The sequence below is a fragment of the Bombina bombina genome, chromosome 7, assembly GCF_027579735.1.
Source record: "Bombina bombina isolate aBomBom1 chromosome 7, aBomBom1.pri, whole genome shotgun sequence".
In the NCBI taxonomy this organism is placed as follows: domain Eukaryota; kingdom Metazoa; phylum Chordata; class Amphibia; order Anura; family Bombinatoridae; genus Bombina; species Bombina bombina.
The window spans coordinates 599,004,152-599,032,125 of NC_069505.1; the positions used below are offsets into that span (position 1 = coordinate 599,004,152).

The 27,974-nt window shown below is 40.9% G+C and overlaps 1 protein-coding gene across 1 annotated transcript; it reads left to right on the forward strand.

The window, feature by feature from the left end:
• The first annotated feature begins 10,590 nt into the window (after positions 1 to 10,590).
• LOC128667194 (E3 ubiquitin/ISG15 ligase TRIM25-like) lies at positions 10,591 to 12,712 on the forward strand. The gene has a single exon (XM_053722123.1). The coding sequence runs from the start codon at positions 10,598 to 10,600 to the stop codon at positions 12,191 to 12,193; it is 1,596 nt and encodes a 531-aa protein (XP_053578098.1). The 5' UTR covers positions 10,591 to 10,597; the 3' UTR covers positions 12,194 to 12,712.
• Positions 12,713 to 27,974: the final 15,262 nt, after the last annotated feature.

A 27,974-nucleotide genomic window follows, 5' to 3' on the forward strand; every position in this document is an offset into this window, starting at 1 on the left:
TGTTAAAATTTTAATTTTTGTGTGTTTTCTTTTTTTTTTTTTTCTTCCTCTATCAGCCTTCTCCGGTATGAAAGACCTAGGATACTCCCAGTAGTTAAGGAAAATTATGGTGGTTGGTAGCTTGTATAGAATAATACTATGACACGGGGTATAAGGAATTTCCTCTTGGAATGTCGGTGGTATTGTGTCCCCAATTAAAAGAAAGACAATTTTAAAGCACCTTAAAAAATTAAGTACTGATATTGCTTTTCTACAGGAAGTCAGACTGTTGGCAACAGAATTAGTTAAATTAAAAGTTATCTGGGTAAAATAAGTAGTTGCCATTCCATGCTCAGAAAGGAAAAAGGGCGTAGCTATATTATTTGGTAAGAATGTAGAATATAAAATTCTTGAAGTCAAAATAGATGACAAAGCACGCTATATATTATTATTAACCCCTTAATGACTGGACCATTTTTCAATTTTCTTACCCTTAATGACAATGGCTATTTTTACATTTCTGCAGTGTTTGTGTTTAGCTGTAATTTTCCTCTTACTCATTTACTGTACCCACACATATTATATACCGTTTTTCTCGCCATTAAATGGACTTTCTAAAGATACCATTATTTTCATCATGTCTTATAATTTACTAAAAAAAAAAAAAATAAAATATGAGGAAAAAATGGAAAAAAACACACTTTTTCTAACTTTGATCCCCAAAATATGTTACACATCTACAATCACCAAAAAACACCCATGCTAAATAGTTTCTAAATTTTGTCCTGAGTTTAGAAATACCCAATGTTTACACGTTCTTTGCTTTTTTTGCAATTTATGGGGCAATAAATACAAGTAGCACTTCGCTATTTCCAAACCACTTTTTTTCAAAATTAGCGCTAGTTACATTGCAACCCTGATATCTGTCAGGAATACCTGAATATCCCTTGACATGTATATATTTTTTTTTAGAAGACAACCCAAAGTATTGATCTAGGCCCATTTTGGTATATTTCATGCCACCATTTCACCGCCAAATGCGATCAAAAAAAAAAAAAAGTTAACTTTTTCACAATATTTGTCACAAACTTTAGGTTTCCCACTGAAATTATTTACAAACAGCTTCTGCAATTATGCCACAAATGGTTGTAAATGCTTCTCTGGGATCCCCTTTTTTCAGAAATAGCAGACTTATATGGCTTTGGGGTTGCTTTTTGGTAATTAGAAGGCCGCTAAATGCCGCTGCGCACCACACGTGTTTTATGCCCAGGAGTGTAGGGGTTAATTAGGGAGCTTGTAGGGAGCTTGTAGGGTTAATTTTAGCTTTAGTGTAGTGTAGTAGACAACCCCAAGTATTGATCTAGGCCCATTTTGGTATATTTTATGCCACCATTTCACCGCCAAATGCGAGCAAATAAAAAAAAAACTTTACATTTTTCACAATTTTAGGTTTCTCACTGAAATTATTTACAAACAGCTTGTGCTATTATGGCAGAAATTGTTGTAAAAGCTTCTCTGGGATCCCCTTTGTTCAGAAATAGCAGACTTATATGGCTTTGGCGTTCCTTTTTGGTAATTAGAAGGCCGCTAAATGCTGCTGCGCACCACACGTTAATTATGCCCAGCAGTGAAGGGGTTAAATTAGGGAGTTTGCAGGGTTAATTTTAGAGATCAGCCTCCCACCTGACACATCCCACCCCCTGATCCCTCCCAAACAGCTCTCTTCCCTCCCCCACCCCACAATTGTTCCCGCCATCTTAAGTACTGGCAGAAAGTCTGCCAGTACTAAATAAAGGAGTTTTTTTGTTTTTTTTTAAATAAAAATAATAAAATATTTTAGCTGTGATGGACCCCTGCCTTAGCCCCAACCTCCCTGATCCCCCCTCCAGCTCTCTAACCCTCTCCCCTACCTAATTACCGCCATCTTGGGTACTGGCAGCTGTCTGCCAATACCCAGTTTGGCCCCAAAAACCCCCCAAAAAGTATTTTTATTTTATTTTTAACTTTAAAACTATTTCTGTAGTGTAGCAGCCCCCCCCAATACCCCCACCCCCTCCCCTTCCCAGATCCTTTTATATTTCATTTTTTTTTTTCCTTTTTCTCCCTTTTTTGCCCTCATTCATTGGTGTCAGTGTGGATAATGTGCGCACGTGCACGCGCACTGTGCACGCGCACCGTGAACACGCACATGCACGTTCACGTGCACACTCATCCCTTCGTGCACGCGCGCACGCACCTTCACACCCGGATAGTGGACACTGGCAGTCTGGCACTATCGCTACCGGTGCAGAGAGGGCCACAGAGTGGCTCTCTTTGCATCGGAGGCTTGTAAAGTGGTATTGCAGGATGCCTCCATATCGAGGCATCACTGCAATACCCTCAGAGCTGCTGGAAGCATTTGTGATGGCTTCCAGCACTCTGTTAGACAACTGACGTACCAGGTACGTCCATTGTCATTAACTGCTAGTTTTTGCATGACGTACCTGGTACGTCAGTTGTCATTAAGGGGTTAAAATAGAAATAAAAAAGAAGATTTATACACTGTGTAATGTTTATGGCCCAAACAATCTGGACCTGGAATTCTGGAATAAATTGCAGGTGTTATTGTTGAAGTATACTGAAACAAATGTAATAATCGCTGGTGATTTTAATTTAACACCTAGATTCCCATTAGATAGGAAAAGCATGAAAGGTAGGAAAAAGGATTCTAGAATATCAAAGGAAATGAGAATCCTGCACACATTTAAAAAAACATTGAAAGTTCATGATATTTGAAGACTTCAACATCCAGACCTTAAAAGATTCACGTGCCTATCGAAATCAATAGAATCACTCTCTAGGATTGATTTTTTTGTTAATAGCTGAGCCCCTGTTGTTGGCTGATCCAAAGGCAGATATAAAAGACGTGGTAGTATCTGACCATGCTCCTATTACTCTAGAGGAAGTATCAATAAGAGGCCCTAAAATAATTTTTTTCCACTTCCCGAAATACATGTTGAAAAATGCAACTTTTGTAGCTATGCTGAGAGAAAAATTGAATATTTTTCTAAATTTGAATAGAGAGTATGTAGACAGGGTAGAAATACTATGGGAAACAGCTAAAACGGTGTTAAGGGGAGAAATAATAAGTTTTATGGCCACATTTAAAAAGAAAAGAAAGAGAAGGGAGGAACAATTAACGAATCAAGTAATAAATACATATAACAGATATCTACTAAGTGCTACAAAGAATAACTGGTCTAGTTATATTCAGGCAAAACAAGAAAAGGACACATTTTATACACAAGAAACTATTAGAGAAGATCTCAAAATTAAAGCAAAGTTTATGAAATTTGGAAATAAAACAGGTAGCCTCCTAGCGAAATTAGTTAAATCTGAAAAAAAACTAATATAATATCTGCAATAAAAATAGGAGATACACATACATATGACCCGATAGAAATAAATGAGATCTTTCATCAAATATATAGTAATTTTTATGGTGCATGTGAGTTAGATAGGTCTAATAAGAAGCGGTTCTGGGATTCAATAACTATTCCCAAAATAACATTGGAAGAAGCCAATACAATTAACCAGCCTATTACGGTAGAAGAAGTAGAAACAACAATCAATAAGATTAAATTAAATAAAGCACCCGGGCCAGATCATCTACCAGCCGAGTTTTATAAAATATTAAAAAAAGAAATTGCACCACACTTGACAAAACTATATAATTTGTATTATTCAGAGAATGCTATAATGTCAAAGAGTTTTACCAAAGCAATCACAATTTTGATATATAAAAAAAGAAGGGACCCCGAGAAGCCAGATGCTTACAGACCTATTTCCCTACTAAACGTGGACTATAAGATTCTAGCAATAATAGTCGCGGAAAGATTAAAAAATTTTTTGGTAATATCATACATATTAATCAGGTAGGGTTTATGAATAATCGAATCTCTGTGGTAAACATACGCAAAGCATGCATCATTATTGAATATTTTAATGACCTAACAGATAATCATCAGGTGATAAAAAAAAGATGCAGTTCTAATAGCTATAGACGCAGAAAAAGCTTTTGATGCGGTACAATGGGACCATCTTTTCACATCATTGTCTAAGTTTGGCTTCTCGGGCTCCTTTTTAAATTATATCAAAGCAATATACAATAATCTGATATCTGTAATTTCAGTGAACGGAGTGGAATCTGCAGAAATTGCTCTGAAATGAGGTACAAGACAAGGCTGTCCCTTGTCGCCTTTTTTGTTTAACTTGTCTATTGAATCATTAGCCATTAAAATCCGTCAAGAGATGCAAGGGATTGTATGTAACAATATGGAGGAGAAGATTTTGTTATATGCAGATGATGTTTTGATATTCTTAAGAAATAGTAAACAAAATATCCCGCAATTAATGGAGATAATAGAACTATATAGCTCCTTCTCGGGTTATAAAGTTAATGCTAACAAAACTGAGCTCCTATGGCTTAATAAACAAAAGGAATCTAATATCCTAAACCCATATAATGTAGTAGATCAGATTAAGTGGTATTTGTGTGATAAAGTGAGGGCGCTAGCGATAGCCGAAGGAAATAAGTGTAGAAGTCTGTTTATATAAATTTCAAAGAAAGAATAATACAATAAACATATTATAGAAAATTCAGAAGTTGTGAATATCTCTTGATTCCAGTTATAAGTGTAAGATCTTAAAAAATATATGTGAAATAAAGTGTAAATTGGTGTGAAGTTGATATTGATTACAGATATTTCTGTTTGTTTTCTAAATAGTGTGTATATAAATAAATAAAGACGTGCCATAATTTAGCTATCCGTGATTAATGAAAAATCTTTTTTTAGGAAATAATATATTTATTGATATAAAGTGCGATATGCAAAAAGATGTTGATTATACTGGTAAAATTACCTTCAGAACACCTACTATGTGCAGTTTATAAAATGCAATAAGCAAAAGGAGTATTTATATGCTCCTAAATTGACCTTCAGAACATCTATGAAAAAGGCCCAATATTACAATAAAGGGTATTTTATTTAAAATACAACAAAAATAAAAAATTCCAATAGTTTTAAAATCTAATGGGACATACGGGACGTCTCCCAGTAAAAAATTCATATGCCTTATAAATTCATCTATATATAAACTTTTTTCTATATATAAACTTTGCAGATGTAACGATACTGTCAAACACAAATGAAATATATCTCAAAGATCATTGTGTTGAGATTATAAGCTGCTTCCACCTTAAACAAGTTAAGAATAACAGAGGAGCACTTTTTTGATACTTTGTAAAACACCGCTCTTTAGTGTGATATACGCAGTGATATTTAGACTTATGGACAAATTTTCAGCATAGTCTCTTTCCGTAATGTACCAACAGTTTTTTTGAAAGTTCGGTTCCCAATGTGAGTAACTGCCCTTAGTGCTTTGCACGCAGTTATTGTAACCTTTATGTATTTACACTTAGCGTAGTGAATAATCTTTGGGGTATACCGTAAATGTAAAGTTACCTGTTACTTGAGAGTTTCTTACATGTGTCTCTGTTTTCTTGTTTGTGGAGCGGGTCCGTCCGGTCTCTTGGCTGGCAATCCTCTCTGCCTTGTCGCAACTGTTGGCGTCTGACGTCACTCTCCCTATGGAAGGAGGTGGTGTGTGAACACTTGTTCCGGTCTGAGTCCGTTGCTTGTCAAACAAAGTTAAACCACTTGGAATAAAAAAACTGCTCTTAGTGCTGTGCACGCAGTTTGGCTTGGTGTTTCCTCAGATTAGTGGACAAATCAGTTGACAAATAGCTGTTAGAAATCTGTATAAATAACCCGGGTTAAAGGTATACACTCTCTTCTTGCAAAATTTTTAAATTCAGAGTTCTTCCATGTAAAATATTCTTTAGATATGAACCATCAAGTCACACAGCTCGACGCGTTTCGCTCTTCTCAAGAGCTCTATCAAGATCAAGAATGCAGGATTTGCCATTTTAGCGCGTAGAGCGTTGTGGTTAAAATCTTGGTCTGTTGATGTGTCATCTAAGTCAAAGCTTTTGGCTATTCCTTTCAAAGGAAAAACCCTATTCGGGCCTGACTTGAAAGAAATCATTTCTGACATTACGGGAGGTAAGGGTCACCTCCTACCTCAGGATAGAACAGCTAAACTAAGTGGTAAACAAAATAATTTTCGTTCCTTTCGGAACTTCAAAGGAGTCCCCTCTTCTTCCTCTTCTTCCGCTAAACAGGAAGGGAATTTTGCTCAGGCCAAGTCCGTCTGGAGACCTAACCAGGCTTGGAACAAGGGTAAACAACCCAAGAAGCCTGCTGCTGCTACCAAGACAGCAAGAAGGGGCGGCCCCCGATCCGGGACCGGATCTAGTAGGGGGCAGACTTTCTCACTTTGCCCAGGCTTGGGTAAGAGATGTTCCGGACCCCTGGACACTGGAAATCGTGTCCCAAAGGTATCAACTGGAATTCAAAAATTCTCTCCCAAGGGGGAGGTTTCTTCTTTCACGATTGTCTGTAGACGAGATAAAAAGAGAGGCATTCTTACGTTGTGTAAAAGACCTCTCTACTATGGGAGTAATTTGTCCCGTTCCAATACTGGAACAGGGGCAGGGGTTTTACTCAAATCTTTTCGTGGTCCCCAAAAAGGAGGGCACGTTTCGACCGATTTTAGACCTAAAAAGTCTAAACAAGTTTCTCAGAGTCCCATCCTTCAAGATGGAGACTATTCAAACAATTCTGCCTTTAATCCAGGAGGGTCAATATATGACTACCGTGGACTTGAAGGATGCATATCTTCATATTCCTATCAACAACGATCATCACCAGTTCCTAAGGTTTGCCTTCCTGGACAAACATTTTCAGTTTGTGGCTCTTCCCTTCGGGTTGGCCACAGCACCCAGGATCTTCACGAAGGTTCTAGGGTCAATTCTGGCAGTTCTCAGGCCGCGGGGCATTACAGTGGCGCCTTATCTGGATGATATTCTGATCCAGGCGTCGTCTTACCATCTGACAAAATCTCATACAGACATGGTTCTGTCCTTTCTGAGGACTCACGGGTGGAAGGTGAATCTAGAAAAGAGTTAATTACTTCCACAGACAAGGGTTCCCTTCTTCGGAACTCTAATAGATTCCTTAACCATGAACATTTTCTTGACGGAGGTCAGAAAGTTAAAGATTCTGAATACATGCCGAGCCCTTCAGTCCAATTCTCGGCCATCAGTGGCTCAGTGCATGGAGGTAATTGGATTGATGGTGGCGGCAATGGACATCATTCTGTTTGCTCGTTTTCATCTCAAACCGCTACAACTGAACATGCTCAGGCAGTGGAATGGAGATTATGCTAATTTGTCTCCTCAGATAGATCTGGATCAGGAGACAAGAGACTCTCTTCTTTGGTGGTTGTCGACGGATCTTCTGTCCCAAAGGACATGCTTCCGCAGACCTTCATGGGTGATAGTGACAATGGACACCAGTCTTCTAGGTTGGGGTGCAGTCTGGAATTCCCTGAAGGCTCAGGGTGTGTGGACTCAGTCGGAGTCTCTACTTCCAATCAATATTCTGGAATTGAGAGCAATATTCATTGCGCTTCAGGCTTGGCTTCAGTTGGCTTCGGCAAAATTAATCCGTTTTCAGACGGACAACATCACGACTGTGGCTTACATCAATCATCAGGGATGAACAAGGAGTTCCTTAGCAATGACAGAAGTATCTAAGATAATTCGATGGGCAGAGGCTCACTCTTGTTATCTGTCAGCAATGTACATCCCAGGAGTGGACAACTGGGAAGTGGACTTTTTAAGCAGACAGACGTTTCATCCATGGGAGTGGGAACTCCATCCGGAGGTCTTTGCCACTCTGAGTCTCAGATGGGGCAGACCGGAATTGGATCTGATGGCGTCTCATCAGAATGCCAAGCTCCCGAGATATGGATCCAGGTCAAGGGATCCTCAGGCCGAACTGATAGATGCCTTGGTCGTTCAACCTAGCTTATGTGTTTCCACCATTTGCTCTCCTTCCCCGGGTGATTGCACAGATCAAACAAGAGAGGGCTTCGGTAATTCTAATCGCGCCTGCATGGCCTCGCAGGACTTGGTATGCCGATCTAGTGGACATGTCTTCTCTGCCACCGTGGAAGCTTCCATTGAGGCAGGACCTTCTCATTCAGGGACCCTTCCAACATCCGAATCTAGTTTCTCTGCAGCTGACTGCTTGGAGATTGAACGCTTGATTTTATCTAAGCAGGGGTTCTCTGATTCGGTCAATGATACTTTGATTCAGGCACATAAGCCTGTCACTAGAAAGATCTACCATAAGATATGGCGTAAATATCTTTATTGGTGCGAATCCAAGGGCTACTCATGGAGTAGAGTTAGGATTCCCAGGATTTTATCTTTTCTCCAAGAAGGATTGGAGAAGGGGTTATCAGCAAGCTCCTTAAAAGGACAAATTTCTGCTTTGTCGATTTTACTACACAAACGTTTGGCAGATGTTTCAGACGTTCAGTCCTTTTGTCAGGCTCTGATCAGAATCAAGCCTGTGTTTAGACAGGGGGTTCAAGGGGTTCCGTTTGAACCCATGCATTCCATAGATATTAAGTTGTTATCTTGGAAGGTTTTATTTTTGGTTGCTATTTCTTCTGCTCGTAGAGTTTCCAAACTTTCCGCGTTACAATGTGACTCTCCTTATCTTATTTTTCATTGTGATAAGGTGGTTTTACATACCAAACCTGGTTTTCTTCCTAAGGTTGTTTCTAATAAGAATATTAATCAGGAAATTGTTGTTCCTTCATTGTGTCCTAATCCTTCTTCTAAGAAGGAGCGTTTGTTTCATAACTTGGACGTGGTCCTTGCCCTGAAGTTTTACTTGCAGGCGACTAAAGAATTTTGTCAATCATCTTCATTATTTGTTGTGTTTTCTGGAAAGTGTAGGGGCCAGAAAGCTACGGCTACCTCTCTTTCTTTTTGGCTGAAGAGTATCATCCGTCTGGCATATGAGACTGCTGGACAGCAGCCTACTGAAAGAATTACGGCTCATTCTACTGGGTCGTCTCTTCATACTTTTTCCAAATTTACAAATTTGACACTTTTGCTTCATCTGAGGCTGGTTTTGGGAGAAAGGTTCTTCAAGCAGTGGTGCCTTCCCTTTAGGTTCCTGTCTTGCCCCTCCCTTTCATCCATGTCCTATAGCTTTGGTATTGTATCCCATAATTAAGGATGAAATCCGTGGACTCGTAATATCTTGTAAAATAAAAGGAAATTTATGCTTACCTGATAAATTTATTTCTTTTACGATATGACGAGTCCACGGCCCACCCTGTCATTTCTAAGACAGGTATTTATTTTTGTTAAACTTCAGTCACCTCTGCACCTTTGGCTTTTCCTTTCTCTTCCCAACTTCGGTCGAATGACTGGAGTGGGAGGGAAGGGAGGAGCTATATATACAGCTCTGCTGTGGTGCTCTTTGCCACTTCCTGCTAATCAGGAGGCATTATCCCATAAGTAAGGATGAAATCCGTGGATTTGTCATATCGTAAAAGAAATAAATTTATCAGGTAAGCATAAATTTCCTTTTTTTAAAGCAATAATAAAAAAAATTCTTAAGCAATAAAAAAAAAAAATCCCCATATGACAGGTGCAGCTCTGCCTCACCTGCCTCTAGTGACTGTACATCCCCGTGTAGCCTTCGGAGCACTGCCCCCTATACCAGCATCGATCACCGTCTGTAGTGTGCGGGATCACAGACAACTGACTCATATTAGTGATCCCCCTTAATAAGAACAATGTGCCACCATACGCACACAGGCAGCAATACACATAATGATATGTTGTCATCCTGCACATTGAAGAGGTTAATCTATACAATTTGAGCAACTAATAATATGATAATCAGAAAGTTCATTTACCGTTGTATTTACGTGTTTGTACCTTTAAGAAGTATAAATATAACAATCTATTAAGCATAAGTCATGACATTATTAGTGATGCGAAAACTATTTGCATTAAATCACATTAAAGGGACACTGAACCCAAATTTTTTCTTTCATGATTCAGGTAGAGCATACAATTTTAAGCAACTTTCTAATTTACTCCAAGTATCATGTTTACTTCATTATCTTGCTACCTTTATTTGCAAAGCATGAATGTAAGTTTAGAAGCCAACCCATTTTTGGTTCACAACTTGGGTTGTGCTTGCTGATTGGTGGCTAAATGAAAAGCAATTGCTGTTCAGGGTTCTAAACCAAAAATTGGCTGGCTCCTTAGCTTAGATGCTTTCTTTTTAAAATAAAGATAGCAAGAGAACGAAGAAAAATGTATATACTTCAGAATTGAAGGGACGTTCTAGTATCAAAATAATTCTGTTATAGCATCTTAATGTGAAAAAAATACCTTTCTTTTAAATTGCATTTAACCTGTGCTAATGGGTAAAATACATAAACAAAGTTGTGATGTCATCAGATACACAAATTACAGAGCGCTACAGAACATTTATCACAGTTTACAAACCTGCCCTGGTCACTACAGTCTGGGACATAAAGAGTTAACAGGCAGAGCACATACAGTTACGTAACCGCCACGCCCTTGTGCTGAATAGGAAGATAATGTAAGTTTCGTTTCCTGCTGCTAAATACAAGAATGGCGACTGCTGATCTGAGAGAGGAGCTAACCTGCCCCATCTGCCTGAGCCTTTATACAGATCCTGTAACTCTCAGCTGTGGCCATAACTTCTGCCTGGGCTGTATTGAGAGTGTGCTGGGTACCCAGGAGGGGTCTGGGGTTTATTCCTGTCCTGAGTGCAGAGAAACTTTTACTCAGAAACCTAAACTGCAGAGGAATATAGCGCTGTGTAATGTAATGAAGCATTTACAGATTACTCAGACAGAGCAAAAAGACACTGGGGTCCTCTGCACTTACTGTGTTCACTCTCCTGTACCTGCTGCTAAATCATGTCTGCTGTGTGAGGCTTCTCTGTGTGATACCCACCTGAGGGTACACAGCAAGTCTGAGGAACACGTCTTAACTGAACCCACCACTTCCTGGGGTAACAGAAAATGCTACAAACACAGGGAGCTGCTGAAATATTACTGCACTGAGGATGCTGCCTGTATCTGTGTGTCCTGCTCCATGGCCGGAGAGCACAGGGGACACCAGGTGGAGCTGCTGAATGAGGCTTCTGAGAAGAAGAAAAAGAAACTGAGAAATGTTCTGCAGAAACTGACCACAAAGAGAGAGAAGACTGAGAAAAGAGTCCAGAGTCTGCAGGAGCACAGGAGAGGGGTGCAAGAGAAAGCAGCTGGTGTAACAGAGCGACTCACTGCCCTGATTAGGGACATCAGGAAACAGCTGGAAGACCTAGAGAAGCGAGTCCTGAGTGACATCACCCGGCAGCAGGAGCAGGTTTTACTCCCAATCTCTGATCTGATCCAGCAGCTGGAAAAAGAGAAGAACGAGCTGACCAGGAAGATGAGTCACATTGAGGAGCTGTGCAACATGACTGACCCATTAACTGTCCTACAAGAACAGGAATCACATAGAGATGACTTTTGTGGTACTGAGAAGGGAGATAATGAGGTCACACAGAGAGGTGATAAACAGGTCCCTGCTGGGGGGGATTTAGATGAGGGTCTGATCTCAGTGACCTTATACAGAGGTTTAGCTGATATTGTGACTGATGTAAAGAGAGAGCTCTATGTGCAGGTGACATCAGACATATTACTGGATATAAACACAGCTCATAATAATGTTATTGTATCAGGTGACCTTAAAACTGCATCGTGGTTACGTATAAACCAGCAGCGACCAGAAACACCAGAGAGATTTACAGTTTATCCTCAGGTATTAAGCACCAGGAGCTTTTCCTCAGGACAACATTACTGGAAAGTGGAGACAAGTAAATCAGGGGTCTGGTGTGTAGGGGTTTGTTATACCAGTATGGAGAGGGGAGCAGGAGGTCAGTCTGTGATAGGAGAGAATAACAAGTCCTGGTGTTTGTATAGTGATTATTATAAAGGTCTTTCAGTGCAACATAACACAATACTCACCTCATTACACCCCCCTCTATCATGTGACACAGTAGGAATACTGCTGGACTATGAGGCTGGGTGTCTAACCTTTTATGAGCTGTGTGACCTGATCAGACACTTACACACCGTCACTGTCACCTTCACTGAGCTTCTTCATGCTGCATTCTATGTATGGGATGATGGTGCCTGTGTGAGAATCATACGTTAGATGCACTGTCACATAATAATAATGCTGCATTCTGTGTATATAAAGATGATGCCTGTGTGAGAATCCTGTGCTAGATACACTGTCACATAATAATAATGCTGCATTCTGTGTATATAAAGATGGTGCCTGGGTGAGAATCCTGCACTAGATACACTGTCACATAATAATAATGCTGCATTCTGTGTATATAAAGATGGTGCCTGTGTGAGAATCCTGTGCTAGATACACTGTCACATAATAATAATGCTGCATTCTGTGTATATAAAGATGGTGCCTGGGTGAGAATCCTGCGCTAGATACACTGTCACATAATAATAATGCTGCATTCTGTGTATATAAAGATGGTGCCTGTATGAGAATCCTGCACTAGATACACTGTCACATAATAATAATGCTGCATTCTGTGTATATAAAGATGATACCTGTGTGAGAATCCTGCGCTAGATACACTGTCACATAATAATAATGCTGCATTCTGTGTATATAAACATGGTGCCTGGGTGAGAATCCTGTGCTAGATACACTGTCACATAATAATAATGCTGCATTCTGTGTATATAAAGATGGTGCCTGGGTGAGAATCCTGCACTAGATACACTGTCACATAATAATAATGCTGCATTCTGTGTATATAAAGATGGTGCCTGTGTGAGAATCCTGCACTAGATACACTGTCATATAATAATAATGCTGCAATCTGTGTATATAAAGATGGTGCCTGTGTGAGAATCCTGCACTAGATACACTGTCACATAATAATAATGCTGTATTCTGTGTATATAAAGATGGTGCCTGTGTGAGAATCCTGCACTAGATACACTGTCACATAATAATAATGCTGCATTCTGTGTATATAAAGATGGTGCCTGGGTGAGAATCCTGCACTAGATACACTGTCACATAATAATAATGCTGCATTCTGTGTATATAAAGATGGTGCCTGTGTGAGAATCCTGCGCTAGATACACTGTCACATAATAATAATTCTGCATTCTGTGTATATAAAGATGGTGCCTGTGTGAGAATCCTGCACTAGATACACTGTCACATAATAATAATGCTGCATTCTGTGTATATAAAGATGATACCTATGTGAGAATCCTGCGCTAGATACACTGTCACATAATAATAATGCTGCATTCTGTGTATATAAAGATGGTGCCTGGGTGAGAATCCTGCACTAGATACACTGTCACATAATAATAATGCTGCATTCTGTGTATATAAAGATGGTGCCTGTGTGAGAATCCTGGACTAGATACACTGTCACATAATAATAATGCTGCATTCTGTGTATATAAAGATGGTGCCTGTGTGAGAATCCTGGACTAGATACACTGTCACATAATAATAATGCTGCATTCTGTGTATATAAAGATGGTGCCTGGGTGAGAATCCTGCACTAGATACACTGTCACATAATAATAATGCTGCATTCGGTGTATATAAAGATGGTGCCTGTGTGAGGATCCTGCACTAGATACACTGTCACATAATAATAATGCTGCATTCTGTGTATATAAAGATGGTGCCTGTGTGAGGATCCTGCACTAGATACACTGTCACATAATAATAATGCTGCATTCTGTGTATATAAAGATGGTGCCTGTGTGAGAATCCTGCGCTAGATACACTGTCACATAATAATAATGCTGCATTCTGTGTGTATAAAGATGGTGCATGGGTGAGAATCCTGCGCTAGATACACTGTCACATAATAATAATGCTGTATTCTGTGTATATAAATATGGTGCCTGTGTGATAATCCTGCATTAGATACACTGTCACATAATAATAATCCTGCATTCTGTGTATATAAAGATGGTGCCTGGGTGAGAATCCTGCATTAGATACACTGTCACATAATAATAATGTTGCATTCTGTGTATATAAAGATGGTGCCTGGATGAGAATCCTGCAGTAGATACACTGTCACATAATAATAATGCTGCATTCTGTGTATATAAAGATGGTACCTGTGTGAGACTCCTGCACTAGATACACTGTCACATAATAATAATGCTGCATTCTGTGTATATAAAGATGGTGCCTGTGTGAGAATCCTGCGCTAGATACACTGTCACATAATAATAATGCTGCATTCTGTGTATATAAAGATGGTGCCTGTGTGAGAATCCTGCGCTAGATACACTGTCAAATAATAATAATGCTGCATTCTGTGTATATAAAGATGGTGCCTGGGTGAGAATCCTGCACTAAATACACTGTCACATAATAATAATGCTGCATTCTGTGTATATAAAGATGGTGCCTGTGTGAGAATCCTGCGCTAGATACACTGTCACATAATAATAATGCTGCATTCTGTGTATATAAAGATGGTGCCTGTGTGAGAATCCTGCACTAGATACACTGTCACATAATAATAATGCTGCATTCTGTGTATATAAAGATGGTGCCTGGGTGAGAATCCTGCACTAGATACACTGTCACATAATAATAATGCTGCATTCGGTGTATATAAAGATGGTGCCTGGGTGAGAATCCTGCACTAGATACACTGTCACATAATAATAATGCTGCATTCTGTGTATATAAAGATGGTGCCTGTGTGAGAATCTTGCACTAGATACACTGTCACATAATAATAATGCTGTATTCTGTGTATATAAAGATGGTACCTGGGTGAGAATCCTGCACTAGATACACTGTCACATAATAATAATGCTGCATTCTGTGTATATAGAGATGGTGCCTGTGTGAGAATCCTGCGCTAGATACACTGTCACATAATAATAATGCTGCATTCTGTGTATATAAAGATGGTGCCTGTGTGAGAATCCTGCACTAGATACACTGTCACATAATAATAATGCTGTATTCTGTGTATATAAAGATTGTGCCTGTGTGAGAATCTTGTGCTAGATACACTGTCACATAATAATAATGCTGCATTCTGTGTATATAAAGATGGTGCTTGGGTGAGAATCCTGCACTAGATACACTGTCACATAATAATAATGCTGCATTCTGTGTATATAAAGATGGTGCCTGTGTGAGGATCCTGTGCCTCTGCACTAGATACACTGTCACATAATAATAATGCTGCATTCTGTGTATATAAAGATGGTGCCTGTGTGAGAATCCTGCGCTAGATACACTGTCACATAATAATAATGCTGCATTCTGTGTATATAAAGATGGTGCCTGGGTGAGAATCCTGCACTAGATACACTGTCACATAATTATAATGCTGCATTCTGTGTATATAAAGATGGTGCCTGTGTGAGAGTCCTGCGCTAGATACACTGTCACATAATAATAATGCTGCATTCTGTGTATATAAAGATGGTGCCTGTGTGAGAATCCTGCACTAGATACACTGTCACATAATAATAATGCTGCATTCTGTGTATATAAAGATGGTGCCTGGGTGAGAATCCTGCACTAGATACACTGTCACATAATAATAATGCTGCATTCTGTGTATATAAAGATGGTGCCTGGGTGAGAATCCTGCGCTAGATACACTGTCACATAATAATAATGCTGCTGCCTGTGAGCCAGTGATGTCTGTGTATTGTGCACATTGTGTATGAACTGGGGATGAAATAAAATAAGATATTTGTGCATGAAAGTCTGGTCTCCTTATGTTACTATATGCAGGTGTACTAGGCAGGGAGCCATCGGGGGAAGGGTCCCACCTGGCTGGTATTTTACTGGTAGCAGCTAGTTCCCATCACTCTAAAGGACCTTCTGACATCACAGCTCTGACTACACTGATCACATGGTACAGAGAGATGAGGAAGCAGAAGGGTGGGAGATTCAAATCAAACTGCTGAGTTACTTCTGCAGCTGTGTGTTATGTACTGTGTATTATGTGTTATGTACTGTGTATTGTGTAATGTGTAATATGTACTGTGTTGTGTACTGTGTGTTATGTAGTGTGTATTGTGTACTGTGTGTTATGTACTGTGTATTGTGTGTTATGTTCTGTGTATTGTGTGTTATGTACTGTGTACTGTGTGTTATGTACTGTGCATTGTGTACTGTGTATTGTGTACTGTATGTTGTGTGTTATGTACTGTGTATTGTGTACTGTGTGTTATGTACTGCGTATTGTGTGTTATGTACTGTGTATTGTGTACTGTGTGTTATCTACTATGTATTGTGTGTTATGTACTCTGTATTGTGTACTGTGTGTTATGTACTGTGTATTGTATCTTATGTACTGCGTATTGTGTGTTATGTACTGTCTATTGTGTACTGTGTATTGTTTACTGTTTATTGTTTACTGTGTGTTGTGTATTGTGTGCTATATGTTATGTACTGTGTATTGTGTACTGTGTGTTATGTACTATGTATTGTGCACTGTGTATTGTGTAGTGTACTGTGTATTGTTTACTGTGTGTTATGTACTGTGTGTTATGTACTGCGTATTGTGTGTTGTGTACTGTGTGTTATGTACTGCGTATTGTGTGCTATGTACTGTGTATTGTGTACTGTGTGTTATGTACTGTGTATTGTGTATTATGTACTGTGTATTAAGGAAATGTAAGGTAAATTGCCTGGAATGCACATAAGGGTTAAGGCCAAGATGCAGGAGTGGGAGTGCTCTGGTTTGTGTGTGTGAAACAATGTTGCAGATAGAGAGGATGGGTTCTAGCTTACCTTTTTAAGCCCTGTACAGGAAGTACAAGTCCTCTTTCTGCTGGTTTCTTCAAAGTTTTCACATGAAGCGTTCAAGGCGATCTAAAGTACCTCCAAACCGAATCATGGAGGCTAGGGAGGAACCTACAGAGAGAGAAGTCGTAGAGGAGAGTTATGAAGCTGAGGTATGGATCGCACCATCCCCTGAAACAGTGGGTCAAACCCCTTTGTTTTCTTCTTTCCATGTCCCTCCCCAGGGTGAGCCTAGTGAGGGTGGTAGTACTACGACTGTGACTGGGATCTCTGATCAGGCCCTGTTAGATGCCATTAACCAGGAGGGTGGATGGGAAGTCAATGTAGGCCCCTCAGATGTGGCGTCTGAGCCTGTGGGCCATGCGGTCTATGTTGGGCCTTCTTGCGGCAATGCGGTGGCTGGCCCTGCTAATTTGGCCCCCGGTCCACCCCAGTGTCCCTCCCGGTCCATCCATGGTTTTTCCTGGCCCTCCCCAGGTCAATCCTGGTCCCTCGTGGCCCTGTAATGTCCCTTCTATAGTTGGTGGGAATAGTGGGAGTGCCTAGGCCTTACCTGGGCCTTACTTGTCCCAAGAATCCATTGCGGCGGCGGTGTCCCTCTTCCAAATGCTAGCGTCGGCGATGTCTGGGGCTCCGGGTGGGTCCCACGTGGTCCATAGTCCAACAATCAGTGTTGCGCAGGCTCCTCCGGTGGCTTCGGCCTTCTCTGTGTCAACTTCCGGTCTCGGGTCCTCCAGCGGCGGTACTTCCGGTGATGTCACTTCCAGTGACGTCACTTCCGGTTCCTCTATTCGATGCCCGGCCGTGAAGAGGAGCGCATCGCGTTCCCCACTCGGCTCTGCAGGTAAGAAAGGAGTGCCACGGGGGGAACTTTGGCTCCAGGGGTTAGGCCTACAGGGGCGATGGGGGTAAAGGTGCTCAGAGTGCTCGGGGGCTTAAGGCAATAGAAAAAGGGGGCAATGGAGTGGCAAAGGGGCAACATGCGAGTTATAAGAGGCCATATGGAATCGAACTTGGTTCAGGTGATCAGGATAAGGGGGCTAATAAAACCGCTAGCGTGTGGTCAGGGGCTAAGGCCTCAGCGGGCAAAAAAATAAAGGTGCCACGGATGATTACAGCATGGATGGGATGGAATGGAATGTGATGATAGGCATAGTAGGCCTCAGTGCGCGGCTGCTGTGCCGCCCACTGCTAGGAAGGTAGTTACTAGGTCGGCTGCTAGGCAGGGTAACCGATCACAATTTCATAGTCTAGATATGGAATTATCGCCAACTAGAAGTCGCAAAAAGGCCCCTGCCCAGGCCCCTAAGACAGTACACTTTAGTGAGGATATTGAGGATTTTTCTGAGGAAGAGCATAGTGTGCATTTTGGAGAGGGGCGTGGTAAGCGCCCATGTGGACCCAGAGTGCCTGAGGGGGGGAAAAGCTGTGTGTGAGCAGGGGGAAGGGGAGAGCTGAACTTCCCCTGCGTGGTACTCCTCTCTTGCATTCTTTTTTTCAGGATAGCGACATGGCAACTACTGGCAATTCCGGAAGTGGCATAGAGAGAGGAACAGAGAGCGGTGCAGATTCCATGGTGTCGGAGGATGAGCGTCCATCGACTTCGGGTGTGGTGGCAAACCGGTGAGTCCTCAGTTTCAGTGAGGTTCAGGGGTTTCACGCCATCCTCTGATGATTCTGGGTTTAGAGAATGTACAAAATGCTTAGGTGGTTGACTGAGGAAAGAAAGTCTGCTAGGAAGGGGTTGCAAAGATCTTCAGAACCTGTTACCTCTGAGAAGTCTGATAGGGCATCCCAACCCAGATCCAGAGTCAGTGAGGCGCATGGACCTGCTAACCGCAAGGTGGCACTCCACGGCGATACGCGATCCTGGTCATCTTATGATCTGCACGAACATTTTAAAACTAAGACGGTTCGGCGCATTCATGAGGGGAAGTATGTCAATATCTTTGAGCTCTCCGTGGAAGCTGTAAGACAGAAGGAAAGGGCCGAAGATGGGACCGGGCCAAAGAAATACCAGCGCCCTGACACGTTCCACGAGTGACGACGTTGTTTCAGGATATACGCTTCTTGTTTTTTGGAAAAGTGGCCCAATCAGTGTTTAGCCATATTAAAATATATAGAGAATATGGAAATTATTATGGAAAATTATCGTGATGGAGCCTGGCGGAATTATGATGAAGAATTCTGCAGGAAGATGGTAGGTAACCCTCTTCTTAACTTTGGATGTGTGGAGATGCAGCTTTGGGCCCAGCTGGGTCCTGAGAAGGTCCCAGGGACTTCTGTGCCTCCAGCAGGATCACACCAGGTCCGCTCTGCTAGTAGGTTTCGCAGACGCACCGCCGGGTCTGTTGGAAATTTCAGGATAAGCACTGCGTGCTGTGTGTTCATTTTGGCATGCGTGCCGCAACTGCAGGGTACCTCACCCAGCCACAGATTACGTCAAGAAAAGTGAAAAACAGGATAGGGCTGGATCACGCGGCCCTGTTGTTGGTAAGAGCGGATGGCCGCAATTTGACCTTGGCTCGCACTATACCCGGATAGGGATGTGGCTGCCTTGCTGGAGTTGGGTCGCCAGGAAGGTTTCATTATTCTGGTACAAGGTAAGGTTAAGGTTTCTGCGGGCCGCAGGAACCTGAAATCAGCTTACCAATTTCCAGAGGCATTAAAGGAGAAATTGGTTAAGGAAGTTTCACTGAGTAGAATGGCCGGACCATTTAGGGTAAAGCCAATACCGGGATTGATTATTTCTCCTTTAGAGGTCATGCCAAAGAAAGACCCAGGGAAGTTCAGGATGATTCAACACCTTTCCTACCAGAAATGGCAGGTCAGTCAATGACGCCATCCCGCAGGAATTGAGCATGGTTAATTATCAATCCTTTGATGATGCCCTAAGGGTGTTTCGGAGGTCGGGTCAAGGTGCCTTGCTGGCAAAACTTGATATAGCGTCTGCCTTCTGGCTGCTGCCGATTCACCCATCTTCTTTTTATCTCATGGAATGTTTTTTCAACGGATCGTACTATGTCGACCGTTGTTTACCAATGGGTTGTTCAATTTCCTGCACCTATTTTGAGGCATTCAGCTCCTTCTTACATTAGTCTGTTGCCGAGGTGGCAGGGGAGGATAGAATTGCTCATTATCTGGATGATTTTTTATTGGTGGGCAGACAGGGCTTCATGGACTGTGAGTTACTTCTGCACACCATGAGACTGTTAATGACTAAATTTGGTGTTCACTTGGCAGAGGAAAAAACGGAGGGCCCTTGTACATGTCTTGCATTCTTAGGGATATAAATTGACTCTGTAGCCGAGGAATGTGGACTTCTGGCAGATAAAGTCTGGAAGATGCTTGAGGAAGTGAGAAGACTTGGCAGGTTTTTGCACGTTAAAAGAGCTGCAATTCCTGTTGGGTCTGCTCAACTTCGCAGGTCGAGTCATCCCTATGGGGAGAACTTTTCTAAAAAGAATGGAGCGACTGTTGCCCTAAGGCAAGAATTAAGGTTAACAAAGACATGAAGGACTATCTCCAGGTTTGTTATCAGTTCCTTAGGGAATTCAATGGGGTTTGCATTTGGCAAAAACCTCAGACGTCCACGCAGTCCATCCACCATTTTACGGATGCTGCGGGGTCCTTTGGCTATGGGGCTTACCTAGATGGTAGGTGGAGCGCTGAGCTTTGGCCTGTCAAATGGACCGTTAAGGGTCTGACCAGGAACATGTGTCTCCTGGAGCTCTTCCCCATTCTGGTGGTGTTGGAGATCTGGGGAGATGAACTTAAGAACAGTTCCATGGTTTTTTGGACGGACAATATGAGTGTGGTCTTTGCCATCAGTGGTGGTTAGATATCTTAGGATTCTGGTCTTGGGGTGCCTTAAGCGGAACATTGAGTTTCAAGCTAGGCATGTCCCTGGGGTTGCTAATATTATAGCTGATGCGCTTTCTCATTTCCAATAGGAAAATTTTAGGAAGTTTGCTCCTAACGCTGCGACTCATGGTGTTCCTTGTCCTCCTTTCCTTTTGCAGGTGGCACTGGATGGCAGTCTCTGATTCCACTACTGAAGGCGTCCCTTGCACCTTCCACTTGGAAGTCTTATGTGAGGTATTGGGAAGAATGTGTATTCTTCTGCGATGTTCAGGGATTTGCTTCCTGCGCAGGTGAACAAGAATAGTTGTTGCGATGGCGTGCGGAGCTTAGAACTAAGCAGGTAAAAAAGGGGGCGGTGACAGCGCAGTTGGCAGAGGTATCCTTTTTCTGTAAATTGTTCACTCTGACAGACTTTTCCAAGACATTTTTGGTTCACCAAATTCTTCAGGGCTTTGGGAGGTCAGAAGTGCGGCGACCCGACATTAGGGAACCCATAACTGCTGATCGGTTACTCCTTTTGCTTCAGGTCCTACCTGACGTCTATTCCTCGGAATATGAGGTTCAACTGTTTTCAACGGCATTTGCCATGGCATTTCATGGTGCCCTTCGAGTTGGGGAATTGGTACCGCAGTCTAAGATGGTGAAAGTGGGCGGTGTGTTGTCCGAACACGTTAGATTCGCCGACAACGGGGTATTGCTATTCATTCCCTGATCCAAAGTGAATCGGGAGTGTAGGGGTGCTTTGCTGTCACTCCCTGTGAATCAGGGTTCCACCAGTTGCCCTTATATCCTGTTGAAGCCTTCTCGGATGTGCGTCCAGTGGGTTCGCATAGGTTTTTAATTCACCAGGACGGTACCCCTCTTACAAGATTCCAATTCCGGAGGGTCCTGGGATGGGCTGCAGAAAAGGCTTGGAGCTGCTACGACAGGGGCGGCTTTAGGTTGGTCTGCTGACCATATCATGGCATTGGGGAGGTGGAAATCTAGGAGATATCAATTATATGTGAGACCCCTTTTTATCCCACTGCTAAGTATTACGGTGTGTTTATGTTGTGATGTTTTCACTGTTGTGGTATGGACCTAACACTTGTTTCTTTTGCAGGGCCTAGCGGTGGTCCACTCTGTGCCTGGATTGTAGGGCACTCGTTCGTGTACTGGGCAGCCATCCGAGTTTCTACTCAACCTGGAGGACAGCAACTGGGGTTCTCATCATCTAGGGTGGTGATTAGGTGGTTAGGAAGGAGAGGCCTTTGCTGGGCAGATCTACCTGGATTGCTGCAAGATGCCATGAAACGTTGGGAGAAACCCCACGTTTTGACTCTCCACTTAGGTGGAAACGATCTTGGCTCAATTCCCGGACGGGATTTGAGTGCGATGATCCAGTCAGACCTACGCACCTTCAAAGCTTGGATGCCTGGTGTGAGAATGGGATGGTCAAACATTATTCCCAGGTTGACATGGCATCATATGGCCAGCCATAGGGCTGCTTTTCAGGTCAGAAAAAAGCTCAATAGGGACGTGAGGAAATTGATGTTTGAGCTTAGGGGCTTTGTTGTGGAGCACAAAACCATTACGGCAGCTGACCGGAGCCTCTACCGAGGTGACGGGGTACATCTTTCGGACCATGGCATGGACCTGTTTATTGAAGACCTAAGACAGTGCCTACTCCTATTTGTGTGAGTTTGGGTGGCGGCGAGAGTGGCCTGAATATGTGGGCGATCTTGTGACGGGTAGACAGTGTCCGGGGGCAGGATGTGATCAAGGTAGATTGACAGCTACTTCCGGCCATTGGTGAAGTCCTCAGACGCGTGTCTGGGGTGTTCCCTGCCCATGTGATTTGAAGCCTAGAACTCCCTAAGCCTTTCCAGTATTGAGCTACACTGTGATTCCTCTCCTGCACCCTTGTTCTGCCCATCTTGTTAGCATGGGTTAGTACGCATTAGCTAGTACCTGATTGCCACCCCCTTGGTCCATGTTTATTCGTACTGGTCGTTTGTTTCCTGTGTTTCCACAATAAACATGACCTGCGGGTTTTATAACCAAGAAGTTGTCTGTGTGTTTATTTCTATGTTAGAAATGAAGTTAAAAGTTTACATTAAACTTGAGAATGTAAATAGTTGTCATGATAATTCTTCCTACAGAGGAGGATATGGCATTTAATCCCTTAAGGAAATGTAAGGCAAATTGCCTGGAATGCACATAAGGGTTAAGGCCAAGACGGAGGAGTGGGAGTGCTCTGGTTTGTGTGTGTGAAACAATGTTGCAGATAGAGAGGAGGGGTTCCAGCTTACCTTTTTAAGCCCTGTACAGGAAGTACAAGTCCTCTTTCTGCTGGTTTCTTCAAAGTTTTCCCCACCCTGTCCCTCCCTTTTTATTATTTTAGGCAGCAATCGTTAGGGGGATTTATTGCTAGGGTGGTCCCCAGGATTAGGGGTGTCCAAGGCATGATGAGGGCTAAGCAGCCTATTTCTATAAGCTCAAGGACGTTAAGTTTCAGCTCCCCAGGTGTTCAATGTGGTTTGCACCTTATTGATCCTGGTCCTAATGGTACGGAGTGGTAGGTTTGCACGCTGGGCTGGCAGGTGGACAGTGTCAGGAGGCAGGATGTGATCGAGGTAGAGTGACGGCTACTTCCGGCCAGGGATGAAGTCTTCAGACGCATGTCTGGGGTGTTCCCTGCCCATGTGAGTCGAAGCCGAGAACTCTCTAAGCCTTTCCAATATTGAGCTACGCTCTGCTTCCTCTCCTGCGGCCTGGTACTGCCCATCTTGTTAGCATGGGTTACTACACATTAGCTGTTACCTGATTGCCGCCCCCCTGGTCCATGTTTATTCGTGCTGGTTGTTTGGTTCCTGTGTTGCCACAATAAACGGGATCTGCGGGTTTTATAACAAAGAAGTTGTTTGTGTGTTTATTTCTATGTTAGAAATTAAGTTAAAAGTTTACATTAAATTTGAGAATGTAAATAGTTAAGTTATGATAATTCTTCCCACAGAGGAGGATATGGCATTTAATCCCTTATGTACTGTGTGTTATGTACTGCTTATTGTGTGTTATGTACTGTGTATTATGAACTGTGTGTTATGTACTGTGTATTGTGTACTGTGTGTTATGTACTATGTATTGTGTATTGTGTGTTATGTACTGTGTACTGTGTGTTATGTACTGTGTATTGTGTACTGTGTGTTATGCACTGCGTATTGTGTACTGTGTTTTGTACTGTGTGTTATGTACTGTGTATTGTGTACTGTGTTTTGTATGGTGTGTTAGGTACTCTGTATTGTGTACTGTGTATTATGTACTGTGTATTGTGTACTGTGTACTGCATATTGTGTACTGTGTGTTATGTACTATGTATTGTGTACTGTGTGATGTACTGTGTATTGTGTACTATGTGTTATGTACTGTGTATTGTGTGTTATGTACTTTGTACTGTGCATTGTGTACTGTGTGTTATGTATTGTGTGTTATGTACTGTGTACTATGTGTTGTGTATTGTGTACTGTGTGTTATATACCGTGTATTGTGTGTTATGTACTGTGTGTTATTTACTGTGTATTGTGTGTTATGTACTGTGTATTATGTATTGTGTGTTATGTACTGTGTATTGTGTACTGTGTGTTATGTTCTGTATTATGTACTGTGTATTGTGTACTGTCTGTTATGTACTGTGTATTGTGTACTGTGTTATGTACTGTGTATTGTGTACTGTGTGCTATGCACTGTGTATTATGTGCTATGTGTTATGTACTGTGTTATGTACTGTTTATTGTGTACTGTGTGTTATGCACTGTGTATTGTGTACTGTGTTGTGTACTGTGTATTATGTGTTATGTACTGTGTATTGACAGTGTGTTATGCACTGTGTATTGTGTACTTTGTGTTATGTACTGTGTATTGTGTATGTTATGTTATGTACTGTGTATTGTGTAGGTTGTGTTATTTACTGTGTATTGTGTATTATATGTTATGTACTGTGTATTGTGTAATGTGTGTTATGCACTGTGTATTGTGTACTGCATTTTGTGTACTGTGTGCTATGTATAGTGTATTGTGTAATGTGTGCTATGTACTGTGTATTATTTACTGTATATTGTGTTTTGTGTATTATCTACTGTGTATTATGTACTGTGTATTGTTTGTTGTGTATTGTGTACTGTTTGTTGCGTATTGTGTATTATGTACTGTGTATTGTGTGCTGTGTATTATGTACTGTGTGTTATTTACTGTGTTTTTATTCTGCTATGTACTGTGTATTGTGTACTGTGTGGTATGTACTTTGTATTGTGTGCTGTGTGTTATGTACTATGTTTTGTGTACTTTGTGTTATGTACTAGGTGTTATGTACTGTGTATTGTGTGCTATGTGTTACGTTCTGTGTATTGTGTTTTATGTACTGTGTATTGTGTACTGTGTGTTATTTACTGTGTACTGTGTGTTATGGACTATGTATTGTGTGTTATGTACTGTGTATTGTGTGTTATGTACTGTGTATTGTATGCTGTGTGTTATTTACTGTGTACTGTGTACTGTGTGTTATTTATTGTGTGTTTTGTACTGTTATGTACTGTGTATTGTGTACTGTGTGTTATGGACTATGTATTGTGTGTTATGTACTGTGTATTGTGTGTTATGTACTGTGTATTGTATGCTGTGTGTTATTTACTGTGTACTGTGTGTTATTTATTGTGTGTTTTGTACTGTTATGTACTGTGTACTGTGTGTTATTTATTGTGTGTTTTGTACTGTTATGTACTGTGTAGTGTGTACTGTTTGTTGTGTATTATGTACTGTGTATTGTGTACTGTGTATTATGTACTGTATATTGTGTTCTGTGTAGGGCTGCAACTAACAATTATTTTCATACGATTAATCGTCCGATTATTTTTTCGATTAATCGACTAATCGGATAAAAAGAGAATCAATAATAGTTTTGTATGTTTTAAATAAAATCCACATAACGAGTGTTACAAATATAAACTTCAGACTAAAACTTAACAAAACAAAACCACAAACTGTTTGAAAAGAGGTAGAACTAGAAAGAGTTAGACTATCACTGTTAATAACATTCTGTTATTCACTCTTTCAGAAACTTTGCATTGAAATGCAAAAATCTCAACATGTCCACATGCTTCTGGCTAAGGCTGGTTCTCTGTTTGCAGCTATATTTCCTGCAGCAGAGAAAAGACTGTTGAGGTGTATAAGTAGGGTTTTGCCAATTTCACCAAAGTGGGATATTTATCTTTGTTAGCTCTTCACCAATGCTAAGTGTTTTCTACCTTGGCAAGGGGCCTCTCAGTAAAGTAACCCTTGACTTCATTCTAACATAAAAATATCTTGAATATCTATATGCAATGGTAAATAACCAGCTATAAGGTTAGGGGAAATATCTAGTCCGCTCTAAAAATAACGAATATATACTTATAAAGGTTGAATCTGGTACATATTATCACAATTTATTAAAAATATAAAAAAACAATAAAAAAAAAATCAAAAGCGCTAAGGAATGTATATCAATAACAGGACAAAGCCTTACACATTTATTTATACAGTACATATAATCAGCAATAGCAAGCAATACGCTAATAATTGTGCAAACAGATAATAGTGTACATCAATTTAAATAACTCCCATCAATCTAGGGGCAAGGTGTAAACAACAAGCTTGGCACATATACTGAAAAACATAGTTCCAAAGCACCAGATTTAATATAAACAATCCAACTGATGACTATTATATCTGGGTTGCACATAAGCCAGGGGTAGTTGTAAACTTATAGTGTCCTAAAAAAGTGAAAAGTAAACGTCTGTAGACGTCCTTTAGGCTAAGGACATAACCATAAAACACAATACCATGTGCAGGAGTTCATTGGAGTGAAGCAGCTGGTGTTGTGCATAGACCAACTAATTGCAAACCAACTAATCGATTATGAGATTCGTTGACAACTATTTTCATAATCGATTATTATCGATTATGACGATTAGTTGTTGCAGCTCTAGTTCTGTGTATTATCTACTGTGTATTATGTACTGTGTATTGTGTACTGTGTATTGTGTGCTGTGTGTTATGTACTGTGTATTATGTACTGTGTGTTATTTACTGTGTTTTTTGTTCTGTTATGTACTGTGTATTGTGTACTGTGTGGTATGTACTTTGTATTGTGTCCTGTGTGTTATGGACTATGTTTTGTGTACTTTGTGTTATGCACTGGGTGTTATGTACTATGTATTGTGTGCTATGTGTTACGTTCTGTGTATTGTGCATTATGTACTGTGTAATGTGTACTGTGTGTTATTTACTGTGTACTGTGTGTTATGCACTATGTATTGTGTGTTATGTACGTTGTATTGTGTGTTATGTACTGTGTATTGTGTACTGTGTGTTATGTACTGTGTATTGTGTGCTGTGTGTTATTTACTGTGTACTGTGTGTTATTTACTGTGTGTTTTGTACTGTTATGTACTGTGTGTTATGTACTGTGTGTTATGTACTGTGTATTGTGTGTTATGTGTTACATTCTGTGTATTGTTTGTTATGTGTTACGTTCTGTGTATTGTGTGTTATGTACTGTGTATTGTGTACTGTGTGTTATTTACTGTGTACTGTGTGTTATGCACTATGTATTGTGTGTTATGTACTGTGTATTGTGTGTTATGTACTGTGTTATGTGCTGTGTATTGTGTGCTGTGTGTTATTTACTGTGTACTGTGTGTTATTTACTGTGTGTTTTGTACTGTTATGTACTGTGTATTGTTTACTATGTGTTATGTACTGTGTATTGTGTACTGTATGTTATGAACTGTGTATGGTAATCTGTGTGATGTACTGTGTATTATACATTGTGTATTGTGTACTGTGTGCTATTTACTGTGTATTGTGTGTTATGTACTGTGTATTGTGTATGTTTTGTTATTTACTGTGTATTGTGTACTGTGTACTGTGTGTTATGTATTGTGTACTGTGTGTTATGTAGTGTGTATTGTGTACTTTGTGTTATGTAGTGTGTATTATGTACTCTGTATGATGTACTGTGTATTGTGTACTGTCTTATGTACTGTGTATTGGGTGTTATGTACTGTGTATTGTGTACTGTCTTATGTACTGTGTATTGGGTGTTATGTACTGTGTATTGTGTACTGTGTTATGTACTGTGTATTATGAAAGTGAAGTTACAAGTGCTTTATGGCTGAATATTATATATACTTTAAATGTTTAAACAAAAATGATTCCTCATATGGAGGAGGTACAGACCCTTTAAATACTTTAGAATACA